Source organism: Hemicordylus capensis, chromosome 17 (assembly GCF_027244095.1).
Source record: "Hemicordylus capensis ecotype Gifberg chromosome 17, rHemCap1.1.pri, whole genome shotgun sequence".
Classification (NCBI taxonomy): domain Eukaryota; kingdom Metazoa; phylum Chordata; class Lepidosauria; order Squamata; family Cordylidae; genus Hemicordylus; species Hemicordylus capensis.
Window position 1 is genome coordinate 3,970,954 of NC_069673.1, and position 24,081 is coordinate 3,995,034.

The window sequence follows — 24,081 nt, forward strand, 5'->3', positions numbered from 1 at the left end:
CAATAATAATGGCCCAGCCACACCCAGCTGAGGCAAAGCCATTTTGCATAATACATCAGCGTGACTCACGGCCCGTGTTTTGTATTATGTGGCTTGGGTTACTTAAAGCCTCCGGCAATCTCTGCAGAAAGAGCTGTCTGGTTGTGTCAACAACAGGCGAGATTGTTGTCAACGGGGGAGTTACGGAGCAGGTCTGTCTACGATCTGGCAGTATCGATGCCCAGCGTAATGCTATCCATTTTGCCAGCTTCTCTCACTTACGATGCCAATTGCAACACCAATTCCCACCAGCTCCTTCCAAGACCCTTGGATCCTCTCATGAAGCAGGGGATATATTACGCTGTCTTCTATCCAGGTGTCACCCATCGAGCTCAGTACCGTCTACACTGGCTGGCAGCAGCTCCCTAAACTTTCAGAGAGGGCTCTTTCCCAGCCCTACCTGGAGATGCTGCCAGACACCGGACCTGGACCAGCAAGTCCAGTGTCCAAAGCAAAGCAAAGCACAGACAAATTGCTAGCAGCACCTAGAATACGATGGCATGACAATTCACCGGCCCCATCATGTACAGAGATGGTCCTCGGGCACAGTCATCTAAACGACCTGCTGATCAGGTAGGCCAGGTATTATAGAGAGATATCAAGGTCTCCTAATCTAGGGAGTTAGTGGTCGATGAAGCATTCAAACTGGGAGCCAGGCTCACAGCTTCAACTTTTAGCTACTGCACAACAGACCAATTCTAAAGACCAAAAGGCATCTTGGAAACCAAACGGCATACGCTTGCATGGACCGGGGCACAGAGGAGGAGGCTGCTAGCCCACAAAAGCTTATAAAATACCCAATAAAGACTTTAAGGCAGGGCAGTGCAACTTTGGCCTTCCAGCTGTTTTTGGACTACAAGCCCCATCATCCCCAGCCCTAGTGGCCATGAGTCAGGGATGATGCAAGTGTAATCCAACATATCTGTAGTCCAATAGTCTCTAGGAGGAGAGCTGGTCTTTGGGAGGAAAGCTGGTCTTGTGGTGGCATACCTGAATTGTCCCCTTTGCTAAGTAGGGTCTGCCCTGGTTCAAGTTTGAATGGGAGACTACATGTGAGCACGGGAAGATATTCCCCTTAGGGGGGATGCAGCTGTTCTGAGAAGAGCACCTGCCTGCTTGCATGCAGAAGGTCGCAAGTTCCCTCCCTGGCAGCATCTCCCAGATCGGGCTGAGCCTGAGAGAGACTCCTGCCTGCAACCTTGGAAACGCAGCTGCCTGTCTGTGTGGGCGATAGTGAGCGAGATGGACCAAGGGTCTGACTCGGCCGAAGGCCACTTGCGATGTGCAAGAGGGCTGCAGTTGAGCAGCCCTGCTTGGAGCAAACACAAGGCTCTTTCTGGTTCCTCCTGCTGCGTCTAACACGGCGACCCCCCTCTCCCCTGGAACTTGACTTTCCAGCCTGTGTGTGACTCACCGCAGTCGCCTGCACGGCGACAGCCAGGACGAGAGAGGCGAAGAATCCGGGAAGCAGCAGCATGTCTGCACAACTTCACCTGGCCACCTGGTGTGCTCAAAAACGCCAAGGCTGCAAGCCCCCTCGCCTCTCGAGCAAGTCCAGTCGTCTTCTGCTGCCTGTGGTAAATGCCAGAGAAGTCCCACCAGGGCTGGCCTTTTAAAAGCCGGTCGGCAGAGACGTGCATGAGATTGGCAGAGATCCCAGTGCCAGACACGCCCAGGCCCAGCTGGACACGCCTGCACACAGGCTGGGTTCTTAGAGAACAGGGGAGGGGGCGGGCGGGCCAAGCCTCCAGGGTTCAGCCGGATTGCTCAGCACAATGTGGGATCTATTACCTTGAGGCTGAGGTCATGGAAAAGAGGCCACCGCTGAGAACGGTGCAGCCTGAGCCAATCCGTTACATAAGGCCTTTGGTGCGGGGACCTGGGTCTCTGGACGGACGGCCGCCCGGTGGTGGGAACAGGAGGGGATTTGCAGCAGAGGCAGCAAGGGGTGCTGAACTCTTATCCCACCTCCTGCCGTTTCCTCCAGGCAATGCGGGACTTACGAACGCAGAAAGAAAGCAGCTGCCGCCTACTGAGTCAGACCCTTGGTCCATGTAGCTCAGTATGGTCTACACTGACGGGCAGCGGCTTCTCCCAGGTTGCAGGCAGGAGTCTCTCTCAGCCCTGCCTCGGGGATGCTGCCAGGGAGGGAACTTGGGACTTTCTGCTCTTCCCAGATCGGCTCCATCCCCTGAGGGGAATCTCTTACAGCGCTCACACGGTGTCTCCCCTCCAAATGCAAACCAAGGCAGACCCCACTTAGCAAAGCAGACAATGCATGCTCACGACCGCCAGCCCAGCTCTCCCCCACACAGGCCAGAGGTGAGAATAAGCATCACTTCAATACATAAAGACGTGAAGCTGCTTTATACTGAGTCAGACCTGGTCCATCAAGTTCAGGACCGCTTACTTGGTTCCCCAGGGAATGTACCGGGCACCTTCAGAATGCAAAGCTGGTGCTCTTCCACTCAGCAGTGACTTATCTTCACAATCTGAACTGGGGCTGTCCTCACGAGCCTAAAGAGGGTCAGAGGAGCCCCTGGCCAGATGGGAGAACCATGTGCGCTGAGCTCCTGATATCAGCAGTCATCGCGTGTTTGCAAAGGTTGGGGTAAGAAGAGGAGAGAGTGATTGTGTGGGAGGCGATAGTCGGGGTGGAAAAGCACGACCCACCCAGATTCTGGACCCAGCATTTTACGGAGGGAGGAGGAAAAGCCGTCCTACCCAGCTGCCGCCTTGCACATAACCACTCTCCCCACCTCCTATCTTAATAGAGAAGAAGAGAGCTGGTCTTGTGGAAGCAATCATGGATTGTCCCCCTTGCTAAGCAGGGTCTGCTCTGGTTGCATATGAATGGGAGACTTGATGTGTGAGCACTGCAAGAGATTCCCCTCAGGGGATGGAGCCGCTCTGGGAAGAGCATCTAGGTTCCAAGATCCCTCCCTGGCGGCATCTCCAAGAGAGGGCTGAGAGAGACTCCTGCCTGCAACCTGGGAGAAGCCGCTGCCAGTCTGGGTAGACAATACTGAGCAAGATGGACCAAGGGTCTGACTCAGTATATGGCAGCTTCCTATGTTCCTATGTAATGTCGGCAAGCACACAACCAAAAACCGGCTCTCCTCCCCAGGCTGGACGTGTCTCCTATCCTGCCTTCAGTTGTGTGAACAAGCCCACTGTCTTATCACACAGATCCACCTCGCCCAGGACTCCTTACACCACATGGGAAATATCGGTCCTCCAGATCTTGCCGCACTACAACTCCCATCACCCCTCACTACCGGTCACTGTGGCTGGGGGTGATGGGAGTTGTAGTCCAGCAACATCAGGAGTGCTAAGACTGCCCACCCCAGATTTACGCTGACCAACAGCAACTCCCCAGGACTGCAAAGGGGGCCCTTTCCCAGCCCGAACTGAACTGAGACGTCCCAAACCTGCAAAACTGAACTTGGAACCTCCTGCCTGCCCCACAGAGGCTCCTCCACTGAGCAACAACCCATTCCCTGAAGCACACAGGACTGCTGATTTCTGCTGCAAAAGCGACGGATTGCATAACACGCCCGGCTTGATCCAGAAGCATCCCTGTGAGTCAGAACCAGCGAACGGAGCCGGTCTGGCAGGAACCTCCAGGACCGTACATGCTGAACTGTGTGGTGGTGCTGGGACTGAGGCCGGCTGGATTCGGGCCACAATGGCTACTCCCAATGGGGAAGCCTTGGGGGTCCGAGGGTCTGTGGCTTTACTCCCCGCCTCGTGGGGATACTGGTAGAACACTGTGTTTCTCTTCCCCTGTTGCTCCCCTCAAGAGCTGACAGATGCGATTAAACATACGTCTTCTCAAACCACTCCCCTTTGGGGCAGAGAAACGGCCATCAAGACTTCTTCTAATGTTAACAAAACGGGGTGTGTGTGTGTGTGTTTCAATAAAACAAATAAATAAAAGGACAGTCTCATTGGATGTTTTTAAAATCCTCAGTTCTTGTCTTGACCTCACGGTATTCCTCTCCGTGGGACAGAAAGCTGCAGGGAGGGGTCACAGCCTGAAAACGCAGAGGGCCATCTTCCCATAACACGCGCCACCCCAGGAACAATCTGGCTGCCAAAAAGCCATGCCGAGGCAGCGCATACAGCAACATTTCCCACACTTTGGGGGCAATCCTCTTGCCTGTTCCTCCAGTAAGCCTGGAAGAAAACACTGTGTGGTTGTCATCATAGATGCGTTGCATATTAATATTTATGAACTGGCAGCCACCCATAAAGCCAACTCCCCAGTTACCCATCGGATGACTGGCTTTGGTGCAACAGCATGTTCATAAACATTCCAACTCCTGAAGGGGAAGAGCAAGTCACAGGATTGAAAAGTGCAGGTGCAGCAAGGCTAGTCGTGGCAGGCATGAAGGACTCCCTTCCTTCCTGATTCGGGGGGGGGGCGCAGGAGGGGGGCAGTAGAGCTCCAGGCCAGAGATATCCCAAGAATTCTTCCCTGAAGTTATCTGCAGGCCTTACAGATATGCATATTTTGCTAATCTGATAAGGGGAATGAGTGCCTTTGAAGATTCCACCAGTGAAACTAGGGGCATGCTTGTTAACAGTCCTAGACTCACTCCAAGAATCAATGCAGGAGCGCCACCCTGTCCACAATTACACACTGCCGAAGGCTCTTTGCTGCCTGCAGCGTCCATTCACTGTGCTTCAAAAGCCAAGAGGGAAGTTTAGAATTATGTCAAAAGTTCGGCGAGCGTGCACAAGCCTAAGGCCCATGCTCACACAATGCTACCACCGAATCATGGCTTGGCATTGTTCAGCATTGTGTCACCCCAGTCCTGAATTCATCCACTGTTTTTTCTTGTTGTGTAACATGGCAACTGTCAATTGGAGTTTCAATTATGTCTATTTCCCCTTCCAGACAACAAGACAGTACTCATCCTTTGCCTCCTATCCCTGTGTTTCCACTTAGGAGCATAGGAAGCTGCTGGATACCGAGTCAAGCCCTTGGTCAACCTAGTTCAACATTGCCTACACAGAATGGCAGCAGCTTCTCCAAGCTTGCAGGCAGGAGTCGCTCCCAGCCCTTCCTGGAGAGGCCAGGGAATGAACCTGGGACCTTCTGCATACAACCAAGCTCTTCCACTGAGCTACAGCCCCATTCTCTAACGGGAATATCTCACAGTGTAGTTCCTCATCCAAATGCAAACCGAGGTGAACCTTGCTTAGCAAGGGGGGCAATTCACACTCAGTACCACAAGACCAGTTCTCCTCCTCTACTTTCTCTTCCTTCCTATGACAAGAGATGCATATTCTGTGCAAGAGCGGGATAATGGACATGGAATTCAACATCCTGAGATCCAGCTTGAGCCATAAAAAAGATACAAGGCTCTCGTCCTTATGGACGAGAATTTCCTTGCCACAACCAATGGGAAAAGTGCACAAATATCCCTCATTTGCATGATTTATGCACAGCCAAGAATATCTATTCCATGGTCATGGGTTTCTATCAGAGCAGAGGCGGGCAGATTTAAGATTTGCAGAATCTGCTATTGATAGAGAACATAAGAACATAGGAACAGCCCTGCTGGATCAGGCCCAAGGAGGCCCATCTAGTTCAGCATCCTGTTTCACTCAGGGGCCCACCAGATGCCTCAGGGGAGCCCTCAGGCAAGAGGTATGTGCATGCCCTCTCTCCTGCAGTTGCTCCCCTGCAACTAGTATTGAGAAGCATCGTGCCTCTGAGGATGGAGGTAGCCCACAGCCACCAGACTAGTAGCCACTGATAGACCTGTCCACCATGAATCTGGCTAAGCCCCTTTTAAAGCCATCCAAGCTGATGGCCATCACCACATCCCATGGCAAGGAATTCCATAGATTAATTATGTGCTGTGTGAAAAAGTAATTCCTCTTGTCAGTCCTAAATTTCCCGACCTTCAGTGTCATGGGGTGACCCCTGGTTCTAGTGCTGTGATAGAGGGAGGAAGATCTCTCTCTGCCCACCCTCTCCACTCCATGCATCATTGTATACACCTTGATCACGTCTCCCCTGAGTCACCTCTTTTCCAAACTAAAGAGCTCCAGATGCCTAGCCTCATCAGGAAGGTGCTCCGGGCCCCGGCTCACTTTGGTTGCCCTCTTCTGCACCTTTCCCAGTTCGACAAGCTCCTCCTTAAGATACAGTGACCGGAGCTGTACGCAGTACTCCAGATGTGGCCACACCATATATTTGTACAAGGGCATTATAATCAGGAGCATCACTATAACTGAGTGAAAGTGTTCAAAGAACACGGGCCCCCAGCTCCTGAGGGCCCTCCAGCTCCATATATCTCTATTTTCTTCATTATCTCCCTCACTCTGGGGGGCCGCCAGAGGGAGGGATGAACAGAGGACCCCTCTCTATTAGCTACGCCCCTGATTATAATATTAGCATTTTTTAATTTTCAGTCCCCTCCCTAATGATCCCTAGCATGGAATTAGCCTTTTTCACAGCTGCCGCGCACTGAGACGACACTTTCAACGAGCTGTCCACCACGACCCCAAGATCCCTCTCCTGGTCAGTCACCGACAGCTCAGATCCCATCAGCGTATACTCGAAGTTGGGGTTTTTCATCCCAGTGTGCATCACTTTACACTTGCCAACACTGAACCGCATTTGCCACTTTGTCACCCACTCACCCAGCCTCAGGGTGAGCTAAGGAGAGTCAGCTGAAAAATAATAGCTCAGAGAGCAGAACCAAGTGCAAAATTGTGGTTTGTGGGTATTAACAATTACCTGCTGCCTCCCCAACATCATGCACTAGGAGAACCTGCCTCTACACAAACACAACCCTATATCCTAGTTGCCACACCACAGGAAGTCAAGCACAAAGCTCCAGAGCCGGCCAGCAGAGATGCCAAAGACCTCTGGTCCGAAGAAACCAATGAAAATTTCTGTTTTACAGTTGAGGAATGCAGAGGCTGAGAGATAAGCGATTCACAGAAGGCCAGCCATACAGATTTAGGGAACAAGCTGTGACAATCCTCACTGGAACCCGTTTTATAGCTAGAGAACACGGAGGTTCAGAGAGATATGGCTTGCCTGTGGATCAATAAAGGGAGTGCCCAAAGGACTGTAGTCTTGCGGTTGTGACAACACTGGGAATCAGAAAATTTTGCTGATCAACTACAAATTGTCCAGAGAGAGAGAGAGAGAGAGAGAGAGAGAGAGAGAGAGAGAGAGAGAGAGAGAGAGAGAGAGAGAGAGATCTACCCATAGATCTGGCTCAAGGTTTTCAGAAGCGGGAGGCATGACCCTTCTTTGGTGCTCTAAAACCCAGGCAGGCAGCAGCTCCCCATAGTTTACCTTTCCAGCTGATATAATAGTATGTAAGGTAAAGTTGTGCTGTCGAGTCGGTGTCGAGTCAGTGTTGACCACAGAGCCCTGTGGTTGTCTTTGGTAGAATACAGGAGCGGTTTGCCATTGCCTCCTCCCTCACAGTGTGAGATGATGCCTTTCGGCATCTTCCTAGATTGCTGCTGCCTGATCTAGGTGTTTCCCATAGTCTGAGAAACAGCGGGGATTCGAACCAGCAACTTCTGGCTGCTAATCAAGTCATTTCCCCACTGTGCCATTAGGTGGCTCATAATACATGGAGAGCTGGTCTTGTGGTAGCAAGCATGACTTGTCCCCCTAGCTAAGCAGGGTCCGCCCTGGTTGCATATGAAAGGGAGACTAGAAGTGTGAGCCCTGCAAGATATTCCCCTCAGGGGATGAAGCCACTCTGGGAAGAGCAGAAGGTTCCAAGTTCCCTTCTCCTGGGCAGCATCTCCAAGATAGGGCTGAGAGAGACTCCTGCCTGCAACCTTGGAGAAGCCACTACCAGTCTGTGAAGACAATACTGAGCTAGATAGACCAATGGTCTGACTCAGTATATGGCAGCTTCCTATGTTCCTATGTACCTCCTGTATTCTACCAAAGAAACCCACATGGCTGCTCTATGGTCGCCAGGAGTCGACACCGACTCGATGGCACAACTTTACTTTACTTACATCCTGAAAACCAAACACAGCTGAATTTGCAGGTGGTGAGGGGAAAATTCCCCCTTATTGAAAGTCAGCTGTCTCAGTCGGCAGGGGTTCTACTCAAAGCAGCTGATCTGTGGCGTTGCAAAGCCTCCAGGCTGTTCAAAAGCTATGCCAAAAGGTGTTTTCAGAGAGGGCAGTCTGAAAAGTCCACTTGAGCAATAATTCATTGCGTCAGAATGATCACAAAGATTTTGTTCAAACATTCTGCCAACTAAAGCTGCCAAGAGTTTAAAAAGAGGAACTAGGGAACAGACAAGTGCTTTTTAATCCCTTTCAAATTTTTCCACGTGAATAAAAAGCAGGAATATAATAATAATATACATTATGTATATAGCACCATCAATGCACAGAATAATTTACATAGTAAATGAGCTGTGCATAAAGAGCAGGAAGACAGGAAGTTGAATAATAATAATAATAATAATAATAATAATAATAATGTTGTTAAAAGATTGCATAGACTGACTACAAACAAAGGCATGACAAGGTAGCAGAGGTGATACCCTGGAACATCTGCAAAAAATACAAGCTACCTGTAGCCAAAAATTGGTGGGACCATAAAATTGAAAAAGTTGAAGAAAATGAAGATGTAAAAATATTATGGGACTTCCGACTACAAACAGACAAACATCTGCCACACAATACACCAGATATCACTGTAGTCAAGAAGAAAGAAAAGCAAGTTAAAATAATCGACATAGCAATACCAGGGGATAGCAGAATAGAAGAAAAAGAAATAGAAAAATCACCAAATACAAAGATCTACAAATTGCAATTGAAAGGCTGTGGCAGAAAAAGGCCCAAATAATCCCAGTGGTCATTGGCGCCCTGGGTGCAGTTCCAAAAGACCTTGAAGAGCACCTCAACACCATAGGGGCCACAGAAATCACCACCAGCCAATTACAAAAAGCAGCTTTACTGGGAACAGCCTATATTTTGCGATGATATCTATAATAATAACAACAATACTGATAATAAAATTCAGCCATCCTAGGTCCTTGGGAAAGACTTGATGTCTGGATAAAACAAACCAGTCAATAACACCTGTCTGACTGTGTAAACAAGAAATAATAATAATAATAATAATAATAATAATAATAATAATAATAATGTATATTTTGTATATAGTGCTGGCAATGCACAGAAAAATTTACCTAGTAAATGAGCACACACACGCACACACAGTCACTGCCATCCCAAAAACTTGCCATCTAGATTTCAGTCATGGGGACACCTACAGAAGGAAAGAGGAGAGCTTAACTCTCTTCCCCGCTGAAACCACCTGGAAGTCGAACCCTTGGCTAGATTGTGCCCGCATGTAGCACAGGGATGTTAGAGAGGTTCATATCACTTCATGCTGAAGGCGAGAGGTCCCATTTCCAAACAGTCCCCTTACATGAAACACTGTCGCCTGTAGAAAGCTAGCACCTCAGGGAGGAAGGTCCCAATCCAGCCTGCTCCTTGATGTCCTCGTTTTCTGCTTGTAAGGAGTTTTTTTTTGTTTTGTTACTGTTGTTGTTTTACACAGAGCAGGATTCAAATACACAACCACACACCTGCAACCAAATGGCCATTTCAAGCCTGTGATTCTACTTCATGCGGGCCAAATTCTGGTCCTTCTAGGCCTCCAAACCTGCCTGGGTTTGCCACTGGCGGTGAGATCCGTGATGAATATATACAAATGCACAGCTAACCGCGGCGACACCTTTGAAAGTGGTGGGTCTCTTCTCTTGAGCGGGGGGCGGTGGGGGGAGCAACTGTCCTTATGCAGCCCAGCACAGAGTCTCTCCAAGGGTTGATGACAGGGTCTCTTCTTAGACTGGGAGCCCCTTGGGGCAGGGAACCATCTTCTCATGGCTGTTGCCGTGGAAACAGCTTTGGGGACTTTGGGGGGTGGCAAGCAGGGTGCAAAGGTGCTCCAGAAATAATAAGATGAGCAGCCCCCTCAGGCAAAGGCCAGCTTTGTTGGGGGGCTGCTTTAACTGGGCCAACGGGCACCTGTTCAAAATGGAGGCTCTCTTCTATTCAGCAGGGGTCCCTCTTCAGCCCAGCAAAACGTCCTTCGAGTGGCTGTTGCTGGGGTCTTCCTTGCACTTCTTTTTAGATTGTGACCCCTTTGGGGGCAGAGAACCATCTTCAGGCTTGCTTGTGGCACAGCACCGTTTGGGAATGAGCCCTGCTCACTGGGCGCCTTTTCAAAATGGCGGCCCTCTTGTATCTAGCCACTGTCGTTCTCCAGCCCAGTATCGCATCCCTCTAGAGGCTCTTGCTGGGGTCTCTCTGTTTGGGAGCCTCGCTGGGGCAGGGAGCCATCTCCTCAGGGCTGTTGCCATGGCGACGTCTCTGCTTGGCATGCTGGGTGGGCGGATGCTCCATGAATAATGGAGGAGCGGCCCCCTCCGGCAAAGCTCAGCCTTAAGAAGTGGCCCCCTGCTCACCGGGCCAAGGAGCACTCGTTCAAAATGGCGGCCCTCTTCTGTTGAGCAAGCAGGGGAGGAACTGTCCCTCTTCAGCCCAGCATCGCATCCCGCTGGGGTCTCTTTGTTTGGGAGCCTCGTTGGGGCAGGGAACTATCTCCTCAGGGCTGTTGCCACGGGGACGGCTTTGCTTGGAATGCTGGTAGGGCAGATGCTCCATGAATAATGGAAGAGTGGCCCCAGTTCAAAATGGCGGCCCTCTCCTGTTGAGCAAAGGGGGAGCCTCTGTCCTTTGGCAGCCCAGAGAGCAACATCTCGCCCAGCGACTGTTGCTTCCATTTTTAGACTGTGAGCCTCCTTAAGACAGGGGGAAACACGCCTCATTCTTTTTCACGATGCCAACGGCTTTGTGAGCTGTCCGTTGAAAAGCCGTCCATAAATATTCTTCCAAATATGAAGCAGTGTGTTCCCAGTCAAGCCATTGGTCCACCGAACCCAGTGCTACTCTGGCTGGCAGCAGCAGCTCTCCAAGGTCTCCAGAAAAGGCTCTTCCCCATCACCGGCCCTCTAAGAGCCTTCCACCGGATCTCCTAAACTGAACCTGGGACCTCCTATGCACCTACACCTTATACTGAGGCTTGGACCACCTAGCTTAGTAATGCCCGCACTGACTGGCAGCAGCTCTCCAAGGCTTCAGACTTTGCCAGTCCTACCTGGAGATGCTGCCAAGCAGGGTTCCCTCTCACAGGGATTTCCAGATGCTGCTGACTACCACTCCCAGAATCCTCAGCTGCAGTGGCTTCTGCTTGGGGATTCTGGGAATTGTCATCCACAACATCTGGGAATCCCTGTTAAGAGGGAACCCTGCTGCCAAGGATTGAACCTGGGACCTTTCTGTAGCCATGCTCTGTCACTGATCCCTACAATCTAGGCAACGACCACCCTATACTGAGTCAGACCCTTATTCCATCGAGCTTAGCACTGCCGACACTGACTGGCAGCAGCTCCTCAGGATCTTTGCCGACACTGACTGGCAGCAGCACCTTCAGTCTTCCTTGGCCTTACCTGTAAATGGAGCCTGGGTGACTTCTGAATACAAAGCATGCACTTAACCCCTGAGCTAAAGCTTCTGCCCAAGTTACCAGCTAATATCAAGTTGCTTCCTTTGTCTGGCTCTTTAAGCTGCCAGTGACAATAGGCGCCTACTTCTTTTTCACCTAGGAGACCGAGAATGGAAAATGCATTTAGAGCTACAAACGAGACCTGCCACCCACTTCCAACCTGAACCAACAACCGGCACGTATTACTGACCATTGTTTGAATACAAAGTGAGTTTTGTTGGAAGAATGCATTCCGGCTAGCATAGGACTTAACGAAAAGGCACCCAAAAGTGCTTTGAAGTTTTCTTTCGGGCAGAACCGCAAGCTGTTTTTGAAGTTTTGAAGATCGTTAGCAGCCAGGGTTTTGAACAGTCCGATTCAGCATTGGACCAGCAGAGGGCACTCAAGCTCTATTGATTTTCCTTCCAGCATTTAACAGGAAGCAAAAATGTTTTTAAAAACAAGAGTTCAGAATAAGAAACGTGCCTCTGGAAAAAGTAAACATTTTACTACATGGACCTGCTTTTGCAGGCAGCAAATGGAGGAGGAGATGATGCATTTCTCAGCAGCAATAATGAATTTTTTTGCTTTGCTAAGCAGAGTCTGCCTTGGTTTGCATTTGGATGGGAGACTACATGTAAGCACTGTACAATATGGGGCCGTAGCTCAGTGGGAGAGGATCTGCTTTGCATGCAGAAGGTCCCAGGTTCCATCCCTGGCAGCATCTCCAGGTAAGGCCAGGAAAGACACCTGCCTGTGACCTTGGAGAGCTGCTGCCAGTCAGTGTGGACAATACTGGGCTAGATGGACCAAGGGTCTGACTCAGTATGAGGCAGTTTCCTAAGTTCCGATGTGTGTTTCTGGCAGGTTCATGCAAGTCCTGTGCTGAGTGACAGCAGTATCCTGGCCCATATAAACACAAAAGTCAACTTTTTCACCACTGGATAATGTGCTAAGCAGTTTCTAAACTATATGTGCCTAGAAAATAAGCATTGCACGGAAAAGGGTTCAGGCCAAGCATTTTCCGTGACACCGGGGTTCCCTATCACAGGGACTCCCAGATGCTGTTGACTACAACTCCCATAATTCCCAGCTGCAATGGCCTTTGGCAGGGGATTATGGAAGCTGTAGTCAGCATCTGCCTGACACCTTCATTTTCTCTGTGCACTGTCTTTAATGGAGGAATATTTATTCCCGAGAGCCCTGTTCCGCAGCCTGAAGTGATACAACCTGGATGCAAAAACCACAGGTGTCCAAAGAGACAAGATCACAATGCAAGTCAGTCGCTGGGACATCAGACACTGACCTGTATGTATGGACCTGGCCTATCTTCCACATCAGAGAACTTGGCGGAGAAGTCACGGAGGTTTATGCACTCAGGTTGACAGAACACAGCCTAAGCAAACACCCTAAGACAACACAAAACTCCATCCTAAAGACACACCCCACCCACAAGCACAGCCGGGAGCTCGCGGAGCCAGCCAGCCGCACAGCTCGTCCACCCTCTGAACAAACTCAGAGCATCACGCTGTCCGATTAAGCACAAAGTTCATATTCTGTTATACAGACCAGGCTGACAAATGGGCAACCAATGGGCCAAACCTGGCCACTAGCAGCCCTGTGGAATTTTAATCAAGGTCTGGCCACAGTTCCAATAGGAAAAGAGAGCAGAATGTCTTAGAGATGTAAAAAATAATAACAGAGATATCATCAATTGATCCTGCCCATCCCCAGCACAGCATCTCTCCAGTGGCTGTTGCTGGTGTCTTTTTTTTTTTTTTTTTTTAAAGATTGTGAGCCCTTTGGGGACAGGGAGACATTTTAGTTATTTATGTATATCCATGTAAACCGCTTTGGGAACTTTGATTGAAAAGCGGTATATAAATGCTTGTCGTAAATAAATATCCATCATAAATATTCCATTTTTTACCTTTCTTTCGGAATCTTTGGGGATGGGGCCGTAACTCAGTGGGAGAGCATCTGCCTTGCACGCAGGAGGTCCCAGGTTCAATCCCTGGCAGCATCTCCAGGTAGGGCTGGGAGAGACTCCTGCCTGAACCCTTGGAGAGCTGCTGCCAGTCAGTGTGGACAATACTGAGCAAGATGGACCAAGGGTCTGACTCAGTAGAAGGCAGCTTCCTATGTTGCATGGAACACATATGCACGTATCCAATCTGTACACTGCAACATTCTCCCTGTTGTAATTTGCAATCTTGTATGTGAAAACAGTGCGATCTAGCCACCTCTTCGGCTCTTATGCAACCTCTTTTGAGTGCACTGCTCCTCTCTCTATCTCCCTCTTTCCTCTTCTCTTTGAAGAAGCAAAAAGCAGAAGCCAAACCTCAAGCAGAAAATAACGTGGCGACGCCCTGACTCAAAACGATGACTCATGATCGCTGAATGGAACCTCCATGTAGAGTTGCAGCATACCTTTGGATACTGGATTCGGAGAGCAAACAGAAACGGTTATTGCTTTCAAGTCCAGCTTGCGAGCTTCCCCCTTGCTGGAAACCAAACTGAACGCTGGGCCGATTCAGACCATGGTCCAACCCTTCAAGGTGATTCTTAGGTTTGCTCAGGGTTTCCAGGCTTTTCTTCCCAATCATAAGGGCTTAATTAAGCCCTTCATATTTGTACTTGTAAATAAAAGCGGCACAACTTTGGCCCTCTGGCTGTTTTTGGACCACAGCTCCCATCGTCCCCAGCCCCAATGGCCAATAATCAGAGATGATGGGATTTGTAGTCCAAAATTATGCAGCCCTCAATTTGGAGCAAACAACTGGGGTTCTGAGGACAGACAATCCCACACAAGCCCACAGATGCACAGTAAGCATGCAGAACATGTTGAAAATCCTTGTTGAATGCAACCTCTTGGCTTTCAGAGTCTTCTGTTTTTGTTTTTTTGTTTTAAATACAGTGTTTCAGTTCTAATTTAAGACAGTGCAGAAAGACTGACACAGTTCGGAGAGGAAGAAGCATACAAACCACGAGGTTCCAATCATCTTCTTGCAGCTTGCATTCCCAAACGGGAGTTGCCAGATCACAAATCTAAACACAGAGAGACTGTGAAATTGCTGCATTCATCCCACAAAGCGGCAGTGTTCCCGGAGGAGCGGAGGAGAGAAATAAGTAACCGTTGTTCTCTGCAGGCTTTGACATTCTGCAAGAGAGGCCAACCTTTTCAAATCAGGAACATCTGGCAACCCAAGTTTTAATTCTGCCCCTCCAGCAGCTGAGGTTGAAAAATATAGCTGGGATTTTTTTCTCTTTTTTTCGCCAGTTTGGTGGAAACATTTGCTAAGCTGATCTCTTTAAATATCCGCCTCTCGGATGGTTTCCTAATTCAGTGCGGGCAAGTTCCTAATATGGGCAAGTGGTTTTCTCTCTCTCTCTCCCCCCTCCCATCTCTGCAACAGCTTTGCATAGGGCTGAAATTTCCAGGACTGAGAGGCATCTGGATTATAGTCTTGTGGTTGGAGCACGGAGCGAAGGAATTGTAGGGCATTGTAGAAGTTCCCTTGGCAGATTTTCTGGAAAAATTTCTTCCAAAGGACAACTTGGTTTAGCGTAAAAGAGACAAACTTGATCCCATGAGAGAACTGCTGAAAGGACACTGGGGGGAAAGGTCCAATTCAAACATTTGGCTCTTATGAACCCAAATTATCCACAAGGGAGGCCATCCACTGCCTCTCTGAATGAGTAGCTGTTCTGGCTTGACTTCAGTCTGCATTCAGTGTGGGGCCATTTTGCCTCTTCTCATATTGATCCTGATTGGGTGGTTTAAATTGTTTCCCTGCCCACACTACAGGGACTTATCTGCTCTCAGATGAAATTGTCTCTTGCCTCTAAACATGAGTCAGTGCTCTGTGCTTTTGCCATTTCAATCAGCAGGCACATTCAGAACAGCGACTCATGCAGAGACACATACTGTATGGGATGTGTGGGCTCCTCTGAAAGAGGGGGATGCTTTTTCCTACACATTCTAAAGTCAAGCTTTGTTCAGGTACACATGTCAAGCTTCCAAGACATTTAGGAAACCCTGCTTTGGAGAAAAACTAACTGGTCATATGCGTTCATGTTGGGAATGAATGGAAACTGAAACGATTGGACCCATCCATGTCACCCTGGCAGGTAAGAAGCAGCACACAGAACATTGTACGGTGCCAACTTTTTTCTGGGTAGGGCTCCTGTGCAAAAACCTCAGCAGCCATGGGAAGAGATATCAGTAGTTGGATATCAGTATCCGACTGGATAAGATATCAGTAGGATATCAGTAGTCGGGGATGGCGCTTGAGTTTTCTAACACTTTGTTCCTTGCCTAGCTCTTCTCATAGCTATGCCGTTATGCAAGCAAGGGAAGAGAGCTGGTCTTGTGGAAGCAGCAGGAATTGTCCCCTTTGCTAAGCTGGGTCTGCCTTGGTTTGCATTTGAATGGATGAAGACATGTGAGCATTGTAAGATCCTCATAGGTGATGGCGCCATAGCTGAGTGGAAGAGCATCTGCACTGACTGCATGCAGAAGGTCCCAGATTCACTAGCTGGCAGCATCTCCAGGTAGGGCTGGGAGAGATTCCTGCCTGAAACCTTGGAGAGACGCTGCCAGTCAGTGTAGACAATATGGTGCTAGATCGACCAGTGGTCTGACTCAGGATAAGACCGCTTTCTTATGTTCCTAACGTGCATGATTTAAGCAGACACAGAATTCAACCTGACGTGGCATGGAATGTGGGAGACTTTGGTGTGGATTTTCTACTTTTAGCGCAGGATCTGCTGTACAGAATCACAAACACTCCCAATTTCTAATCTGTCTGCTGATTCAACCCATAATGAGTCTTTTTCTAATTTGATGTGCAAAATAAAGACGGAACTGAACACTCTGGGGATTTCGTTCTGATCCCCTCCAAGTTAATGTTTGTTCACGTTCAAATCGATGCCGTGGGACAAGGCTTTGATGTGATTCCCAGGCTGGTGCAGTTACCAAGATCATCTTCAATAATGTCGTATCAATTAGGACTGGATCCTGCACAGAATTAGGGGCAGCTAAGCCCACTGACGGCAACGGGGTGATCTGCAGGCTTAACTGCGCTCAGCATCGGGCGCTTAGATCTGCAAAGAACCAGCAGCAGAACTCAAATGGAACACTTCCCTAGATACTTTAGAGACTTTCGGTAAACATGCACAGATTATTTATGCAGGCCGTGCTTTTGAATGGAAATAGTTCAGCACCAGTAGCTGGTCCGACTTGGCCAATTCCAGCTATTATTAGCATGGTGGGGTTCAAGGGGTCAACTTTCGTGAACACACGCACATCCCAAGCTCCTTTATTTATTTAGGGAACGTTTTGTTAGGCTTTCCCTTGTGAAACTCACACAAAGGAGCTGTCCTTTCAGCTCAGCTTGCTGAAATGAGTGGGTTACGGCTTCTAGATTCACAAGGACGCCTCTGGGGGGTCACAATGAGGGCATATAGGGATGGGGTTGAGCATCTTCTTTGCATGCAGGTTCAAGCCCAGGAAGCAGCATCTCCAGAAGGAGCTGGGAGGGATTCCTGCCTGAAACCACTGCCAGTCAAAGTAGACCAGGCCTGCTCAACGTAGACCCCCCAGCAGTTTTTGGACTACAACTCCCATAATCCCCAGCCACAGTGGCCAATAGCTAGAGATCATGAGAATTGTAGGCCAACGTCTGCAGGAGGGCTGAAGTTGAGCAGCCTTGGAGTAGACACTAGTGTGGTGTAGTGGTTAGAGTGCTGGACTAGGACCAGGGAGTCCCGAGTTCAAATCCCCATTCAGCCATGAAACTAGCTGGGTGACTCTGGGCCAGTCACTTCTCTCTCAGCCTAACCTACTTCACAGGGTTGTTGTGAGGAGAAACTTAAGTATGTAGTACACTGCTCTGGGCTCCTTGGATGAAGAGTGGGATATAAAATGCAATAAATAAAATAAATGAATAATAATACAGTACTGAGCTGGATGGAACAATGGTCTGACTCCATATAAGGCAGCTTCCTACGTTTCTGTTTCCCGAGGTTGCAAGTTGGTTTAATAATCCAAGTTTATAACAAGACGCTCACCTGGCTGGTTGTGGGCAAGGAAGCATCTTTTCCAGGTAATCATCAGGTGGGCAAGCTGGCTCTTTCAAGTCACAAATGGCTGAAGATATGGATGTGTGGCAATCACAGAGGACCAGGCTAGTAAGAACTCCTGTGGACTAGTAACTTGAGGACTTATTTACAAGGCTGGATCCATTAAAAGTAAGAACTGCTGTGGGTTAGTAACTTGGGAATTTATTTACATGGCTGGATCCATTAAAAGTGGACCAGACAACTGTATAGGGCTCTTCCACCGATACAGCATTCTGTCAACTAACTACCTGTGGAAGCGTATCTCAAGGTACACCAGTGTGAGATGCACCTTGAATCTTCGGCCAAATTCTGCTTGGACTGCTTTTTAAAAAATTAAAATATAAGCTTTCACTGAGTTCCACTTTCTTCATACAGTTTGTTGCATTGTAGGGTTATTAGTAGGGAGTATTTCCGACAGGATGAGACACTGAATAAGACAGGTGTCTCGGTTGAATCTTGCAGGACATGATTACAGTTGGATCTTGCAGAATATGATTCCTGTTTATTTATTTTAATGGATTTTAAAAATTTTATTTAATGGATTTTTATACTGCCCCAAACCAAAGTCTCGACTGTTAAGGCTGCAATGCTTATTTTAAAAGTAAGCATCTCTGAACTAGGGAGAATTTATTTCCAAGTTTGCACACATAAACACATAGCTGTGTTTATGCTGAGGAATGCAGCCTGGGTTAGAGACTACGTTCCCAGCCTGAGGCAAGTTCAGTGTGTTTGAAATATGAGTTACACAGAATATGCAAACAGGCTCCACATGTCTGTTTTTGTAACTTATAGGCTAAATTTTCAGCCCCATTCCAACAAGCTTAGGCAGGACAGAGGCTGAAATGGCCAGAGGGCTGGAACATTTTTTGTTATTTTAAAAGGGTAAATATGTTTATTGTATATACTGTGTGATTGTTTATTGTATATACAGTATTGTGGGGTACCCGATAGAGGTTTATACAATTATGTGGGAGGGAAAGGATAAAGAAAATTATCCCCACCCTCACCTCTACACAACAGATTTGAGGCTCATCCATTGAAATGGGGTGGCAGTCCTGTACATTTAAATCAAATGAAAGTAAGTATTGCTTCATGCAAGCCAGGGTTCACTTGCAGAACTCCATGCTACATGATACGGCAATGGCCACTGGCACAGACCGCTTTTCCACAGGACTGGAGCAATTAATGGAGGATAGGCTATCTTCAACCATCACTGGCGACCGGGGAGACCCGAGTTCAAATCCCCATTCAGCCATGAAACTAGCTGGGTGACTCTGGGCCAGTCACTTCTCTCTCAGCCTAACCTACTTCACAGGGTTGTTGTGAGGAGAAACTCAAGTATGTAGTACACCGCTCTGGGCTCCTTGGAGGAAGAGCGGGATATAAATTTAATACATAATAAATAATAATAATAGTAGTAGTAAACATGGAACTTCTACATCCAAGGGCAATAAATCTCCAAGGGCCAGATGCTGAGGAGAGGTAACCGGTGGTTATCTCCATTGTTAGCAGCTTGCAAAATTTCTCAGGAAGCCTGCGGTGGAGGCCAAAGGAGAGTAACAGGAAAAACTTGCCCAAAGCCCATTTGAGAAGCTTTGGAACAACAGGGATTTTTACCCCGAACTCCCAGCTGCAATCCAGTGCAGAAGGCTGAACCGGAAGGGAGGAATCCAGATAGCCTGGGGAGACCCGAGTTCAAATCCCCATTCGGCCACGATACTTGCTGGGTGACTCTGAGCCAGTCGCTTTTCTCTCAGCCTAACCGACCTCACAGGGTTGTTGTGAGGAGAAGCCGAAGTATGTAGTACACCGCTCTGGGCTCCTTGGAGGAAGAGCGGGAGAGAAAATGTAAATAAATAAATAAATAAATAAAAAAAAATAAAATAATTATAATTATCCACCAAAATGAATGAAAATCAGTTGGTAATCTAGGAGCCTGAGCCCACACAGAAACTATCCCAGTGCTTGCTGCTGGTCCCTCTTTCCAAGGGGTGAGGAGAATTTTGCCACGCGGAAGCTGCAATTCTGTGGTAAAATGTGTGGGGAAATGGACGTGGGCTCCATGCACCTGCTGCCTGCCAAGGGCTGGGCAGGATTAAGCGAAGCAGCTGGTTCAGTCCCGTGGTAAAAATGTGTGGTAAAATGGTGGTGGGCCCCATTTATCATCTTGCCAAGGGGTGAGGAGGGTTTTGCCACACGGAAGGTGCAATTCTGTGGTAAAATGTGTGGGGAAATGGTTATTATTATCTTTTATTATTATTATTTTTACATTTAGATCCCGCTCTTCCTTCAAGGAGCTCCATGCCTCTTCCTGCCAAGGGCTGAATGGGAATTGCTATGCAGCCGGTGCAGTTTTGGGGTAAAACGTGTGGGGAAACAGTTATGAGCTCCCTTTATCATCTTGCCTTCAAGGGGTGAGGAGGATTTTGCCACACAGAAGGTGCAATTAATTGTCAACCGCCCTGAGCCATTTTGGAAGGGCGGTATAAAAATCAATCAATCAATCAAACAAACAAACAAATAAATAAATTATGTGGTAAAATGCGATCTTACCACACAATAGGTGCAGTTCTGTGGTAAAAATGTGTGGCAAAATGGTCATTGGGCTCTATGCAACTTTCTCCCAAGAGCTGAGCAGGCGTTTACCACACAACAGGCGCAGTCTCTTGGTTTAACATGTGGTCCCTTGGTCAAAACATGATTAAAAAATGATCATGGGCTCCCTTTATCATCCTGTCAAGGGGTGAAGAGGGTTTTGTCACACCGAGGTGCAGTTCTGTGGTTAAAGCTCTAGGTGTTATCTTGCCAAGGTCTGAGCAGGATTTGACCACACAGTGGGTGCAATTCTGTGGCAAGATGTCTGGTGAAATGTCCCATGTATCTTCCTGTCAGATATAAGGGGAATCGTTGCCTCCCCTGCTTCTCCACGATCCGGTGGAGTTGTGGTAAAACTCAGCTCGCTTCTCTTCAGGATAATGCAGACATAACCATTTGGTAAAGCAGTCAAATACACGTCGCGGTAACGGAAAATAAATCCCAGCTGTTGACTACAACTCCCAGCATCCTCAGTCAAAGCCCACTGCAGCTAGGGATTCTGGGAGCTGTAGTCAACAACATCTGGGATTCCCCCTTACAGGGAACACTAAGAGGGAATCCCAGATGTTGCTGACTACAGCTCCCAGAATCCCTAGCTACACTGGGCTTTGGCTGAGGATGCTGGGAGTTGTAGTCAACAACAGCTGGGAATTTCTGTTCGAGGGACCATTGGTTGCCACTTAGTAAATCAACCCTGCATTTGAGAGGGCCTGTACTCATGGGCGTCCACAGGACTTTTTCCAGAGGGGGTCCAAAGCTGCAATCCTGTGGACCCCCATGGATAGAAGTATTTGAGAGGAAAGGAACAGGAAAGGTTGTGCTGTCGAGTCGGTGTCGACTCGTGGCGATTACAGAGCCATGTGGTTTTCTTGGTAGAATACAGGAAGTGTTGACCATTGCCTCTTCCCGCGCAGTATGAGACGATGCCTTTCAGCATCTTCCTATATCGCTGCTGCCCGATAGAGGAGTTTCCCATATTCTGGGAAACACACCAGCGGGGATTCAAACCAGCAACCTCTCAAATGCAGGGTACAGATAGGAAAAAGACCACTGTATGTGCCTTGAACATATACACAGATTATACATCCTTTAATTATTGGTAGATATTATATGCCCAACACGCTTCAGCCCAAAGCGTTGGGCACATAATATTATCGACAACTAATTAAAGGACCTCGTAATAGCTTGAGATGCGGTCTCCTTTTTGCTGATATTTTAGTGCACGCTTCCTGTTTTCTCACTCTCTGTGTGGTTTTTTGCATTTGCTCTGGAGGCCCAGAGAACTTGAGATAATTTAACTTCGTTATTAAGAAATATAAGGTGAAGGGACCAAAATAAATAAATAAAATGGCCCAGATGATACCCCCCCCATCCCTCCCCCTTGTTTTTTAAAACAGGAATCTCCCGCCCACCTCCAAGCAAGCCCCAACGATATATCTTGCATCATGCAGAAAGGTAGGTTTGGAATATGAAAAAGGATTTAGATGGTCAGGGAAAAGGAAACCAAGTTTGCTGCATAGGCAGGGAGAAAAAGGATTCTGGATGGAAAGTCCTTGGTTAGCAAAGTCAGATGGATTCATAACATTCAAAAAAAGCAAGTTAACATTCCAAGCAGCTGAGTCAGAGCGGGTCTTACTTCCTACCTTGGCGTCTTTGACACATGTCATCCCCATAACTTTTTTTTAAAACACTCTCCCTAGGAAACATTTTAAATAGGGTTTAAGTCACTGCATTTTAAATCAAGCTCATTTCTTGCAACGTTTCGTCTTTATTTATGACAATACAACATGCGTCGCTTGACAATCTGATAAGAAGAGGCGTCAAAGAGGACTTCCATAAGGTGCTTTAATAAATAATAATAATAATAATGTCTTGAAAAGGAAAGCACGGATCTTAAGCTAGCTGCCCATTCAAGCCACTGCCTGTTCCTGGCATTAAGTACTTCTGTGCTATTTTTAACAGCTTCTGGCAACCAGCCTGAATTGGTCATGAAAGCTGAAGGAAACAAGGATTTGCCAGTCATCTCTCTCCATCATCAATTCCACCCTGGTCAGCTGCTGAAATGCCAGAAGGAGGAGCAAGGAGGCAGAACGGGCGGTGTAAGCCATTTGCAACAGTCCCAATTTAATATTCCGATCAACTGTTTTATTAGTCTCCTTGTGTTTTAAACGCTTTCTAGACGGCCTTGAGAATCGTTTTAATGGAAGGTAAAGATTTAGCAATACATAAATAAATACAATACAATCAATCAATCCTCTCTTGAGATCTCTGAAGGGTTTCAAAGACGCACTCCAGAACTTACGCTCTTAGGCAAACAGGCTAAGTTGACAGAGCACAAAAAAATAACTGGAATGGAACAGCAGCTTCAGTCTTTAATCTTGGAAACCACAAAACATCCCCAAAGGCATTCCTATGTGGGTTCTTGCGGGGAGGGCATCTAAAATGACATTTTCCCCTAACCAAGCGTTCCCTTGAAACATCTCAGAGCTTGCAAACAGGTCTGTTATTTGCGAGGGTGTAGTTGCTTGTTCCTCCCCTGGAAAAATTGCATCTGATCCTGTCCCCATGGCTGCGAACCTGCTTCTTTTGCATCTGTACCCTGGAGTTACCACCAATGCAATCATTCTTCATCGAAACAGTTTCTTCTTTCCTGCACTCCCTGATAAGAACTGCAAGAGTGTCCCATGTTTCAGCCATAAAAATCTCTGCTTACTGCCCTAGAGCTCTGGAGGATGGGCTTTGCTCTGAAAGAGTCAAGAGTGGCTAGTTTCTAAAGCAGGGCCTTCTCTGCAGTGGCCCCAGGAATCTATTAGCTATGGATCTGTTTTGGGCTGCCATCCTAAACAGGCTTGCACTAGTGCCAGCTCAGTGGACCTGGAGGGCTGAACCGCAGATAACAACATGGCCGCAGGTAACAACCACAGCCCAGCAGACACTTTTCGGCTGCAAACCACCCTCAGAACTTGGGAAGGCACATAACCCTTTCCTCACCTGCTACTTTCTCCCCAAAACTGACCCCCACCCACCCGCCATTACCCCTGCTAAGGTCCCTAAAGTGTCCTTCCCTTGCATATTTATTTATTTATCTATCTATCTATCTTCACATTTCTATCCCGCTCTTCCTCCGAAGGAGCCCAGAGTTGTGTTTATCCCACAACAACCCTGCGAGGTAGGCTAGGCTGAGAAATAAGTGGCTGGCCCAGAGTCACCCAGTGAGTTTTGGGGCTGGATTAATGAGAGGAGAGCTGGTCTTGTGGTAGCAAGCATGACTTGTCCCCTTAGCTAAGCAGGGTCCGCCCTGGTTGCATATGAATGGGAGACTACATGTGTGAGCATTGTAAGATATTCCCCTCAGGGGATGGAGCCGCTCTGCGGAAGAGCAGAAGGTTTCAAATTCCCTCTCTGGCATCTCCAAGAGAGGGCTGAGAGCGATTCCTGCCTGCAATCTTGGAGAAGCTGCTGCTAGTCTGTGAAGGCCATACTGAGCTAGATAAACCAATGGTCTGACTCAGTATATGGCAGCTTCCTTGGTCTCTAGTCCAACCAGGCCGGCTCTCAGATATGGAATGGATCCCCATAAAGCGAATGAAAAGTGCCTTTGAGAAGGAGGTTTCCAAGGGGGGTGGGAAACATCAGGGGAAAGGGAAGAACTAAGAACTCCTCCCTTGCTAATTTTACACTGCAGATCTTTCCCTCCTGGGTATAATTTGCGGCAGAAAAAAGGCAGGCTAACATTAAATGGCGCTGCATTGTAACCT

The 24,081-nt window shown here is 48.1% G+C and overlaps 1 protein-coding gene and 1 long non-coding RNA gene across 10 annotated transcripts in view; one reads left to right on the forward strand and one right to left on the reverse strand.

The window, feature by feature from the left end:
- GSN (gelsolin) overlaps positions 1-24,081 on the reverse strand; it is a 60,996-nt gene that overhangs the window by 29,019 nt on the left and 7,896 nt on the right. The window contains exon 1 of one of the 2 annotated variants that reach the window (XM_053282489.1): positions 1,454-1,630. The exons of the other annotated variant lie outside the window; for it this stretch is intronic. Within the exon in view, the coding sequence (XP_053138464.1) occupies positions 1,454-1,516 (63 nt within the window). The 5' untranslated portion in view covers positions 1,517-1,630. Of the gene's footprint in view, positions 1-1,453; positions 1,631-24,081 lie in introns of those variants that run through there. 2 annotated transcript variants of the gene reach the window in all.
- LOC128339035 (uncharacterized) lies at positions 19,569-22,571 on the forward strand. 8 transcript variants are annotated; one of them, XR_008312806.1, is made up of 4 exons: positions 19,569-19,758; positions 20,004-20,142; positions 21,721-21,778; positions 22,286-22,571. It is a non-coding gene; the product is annotated as an uncharacterized LOC128339035 (long non-coding RNA). The 8 variants fall into 8 exon arrangements; XR_008312805.1 differs by having other exon boundaries at positions 20,004-20,087; XR_008312812.1 differs by lacking the exon at positions 19,569-19,758 and adding an exon at positions 19,771-19,852.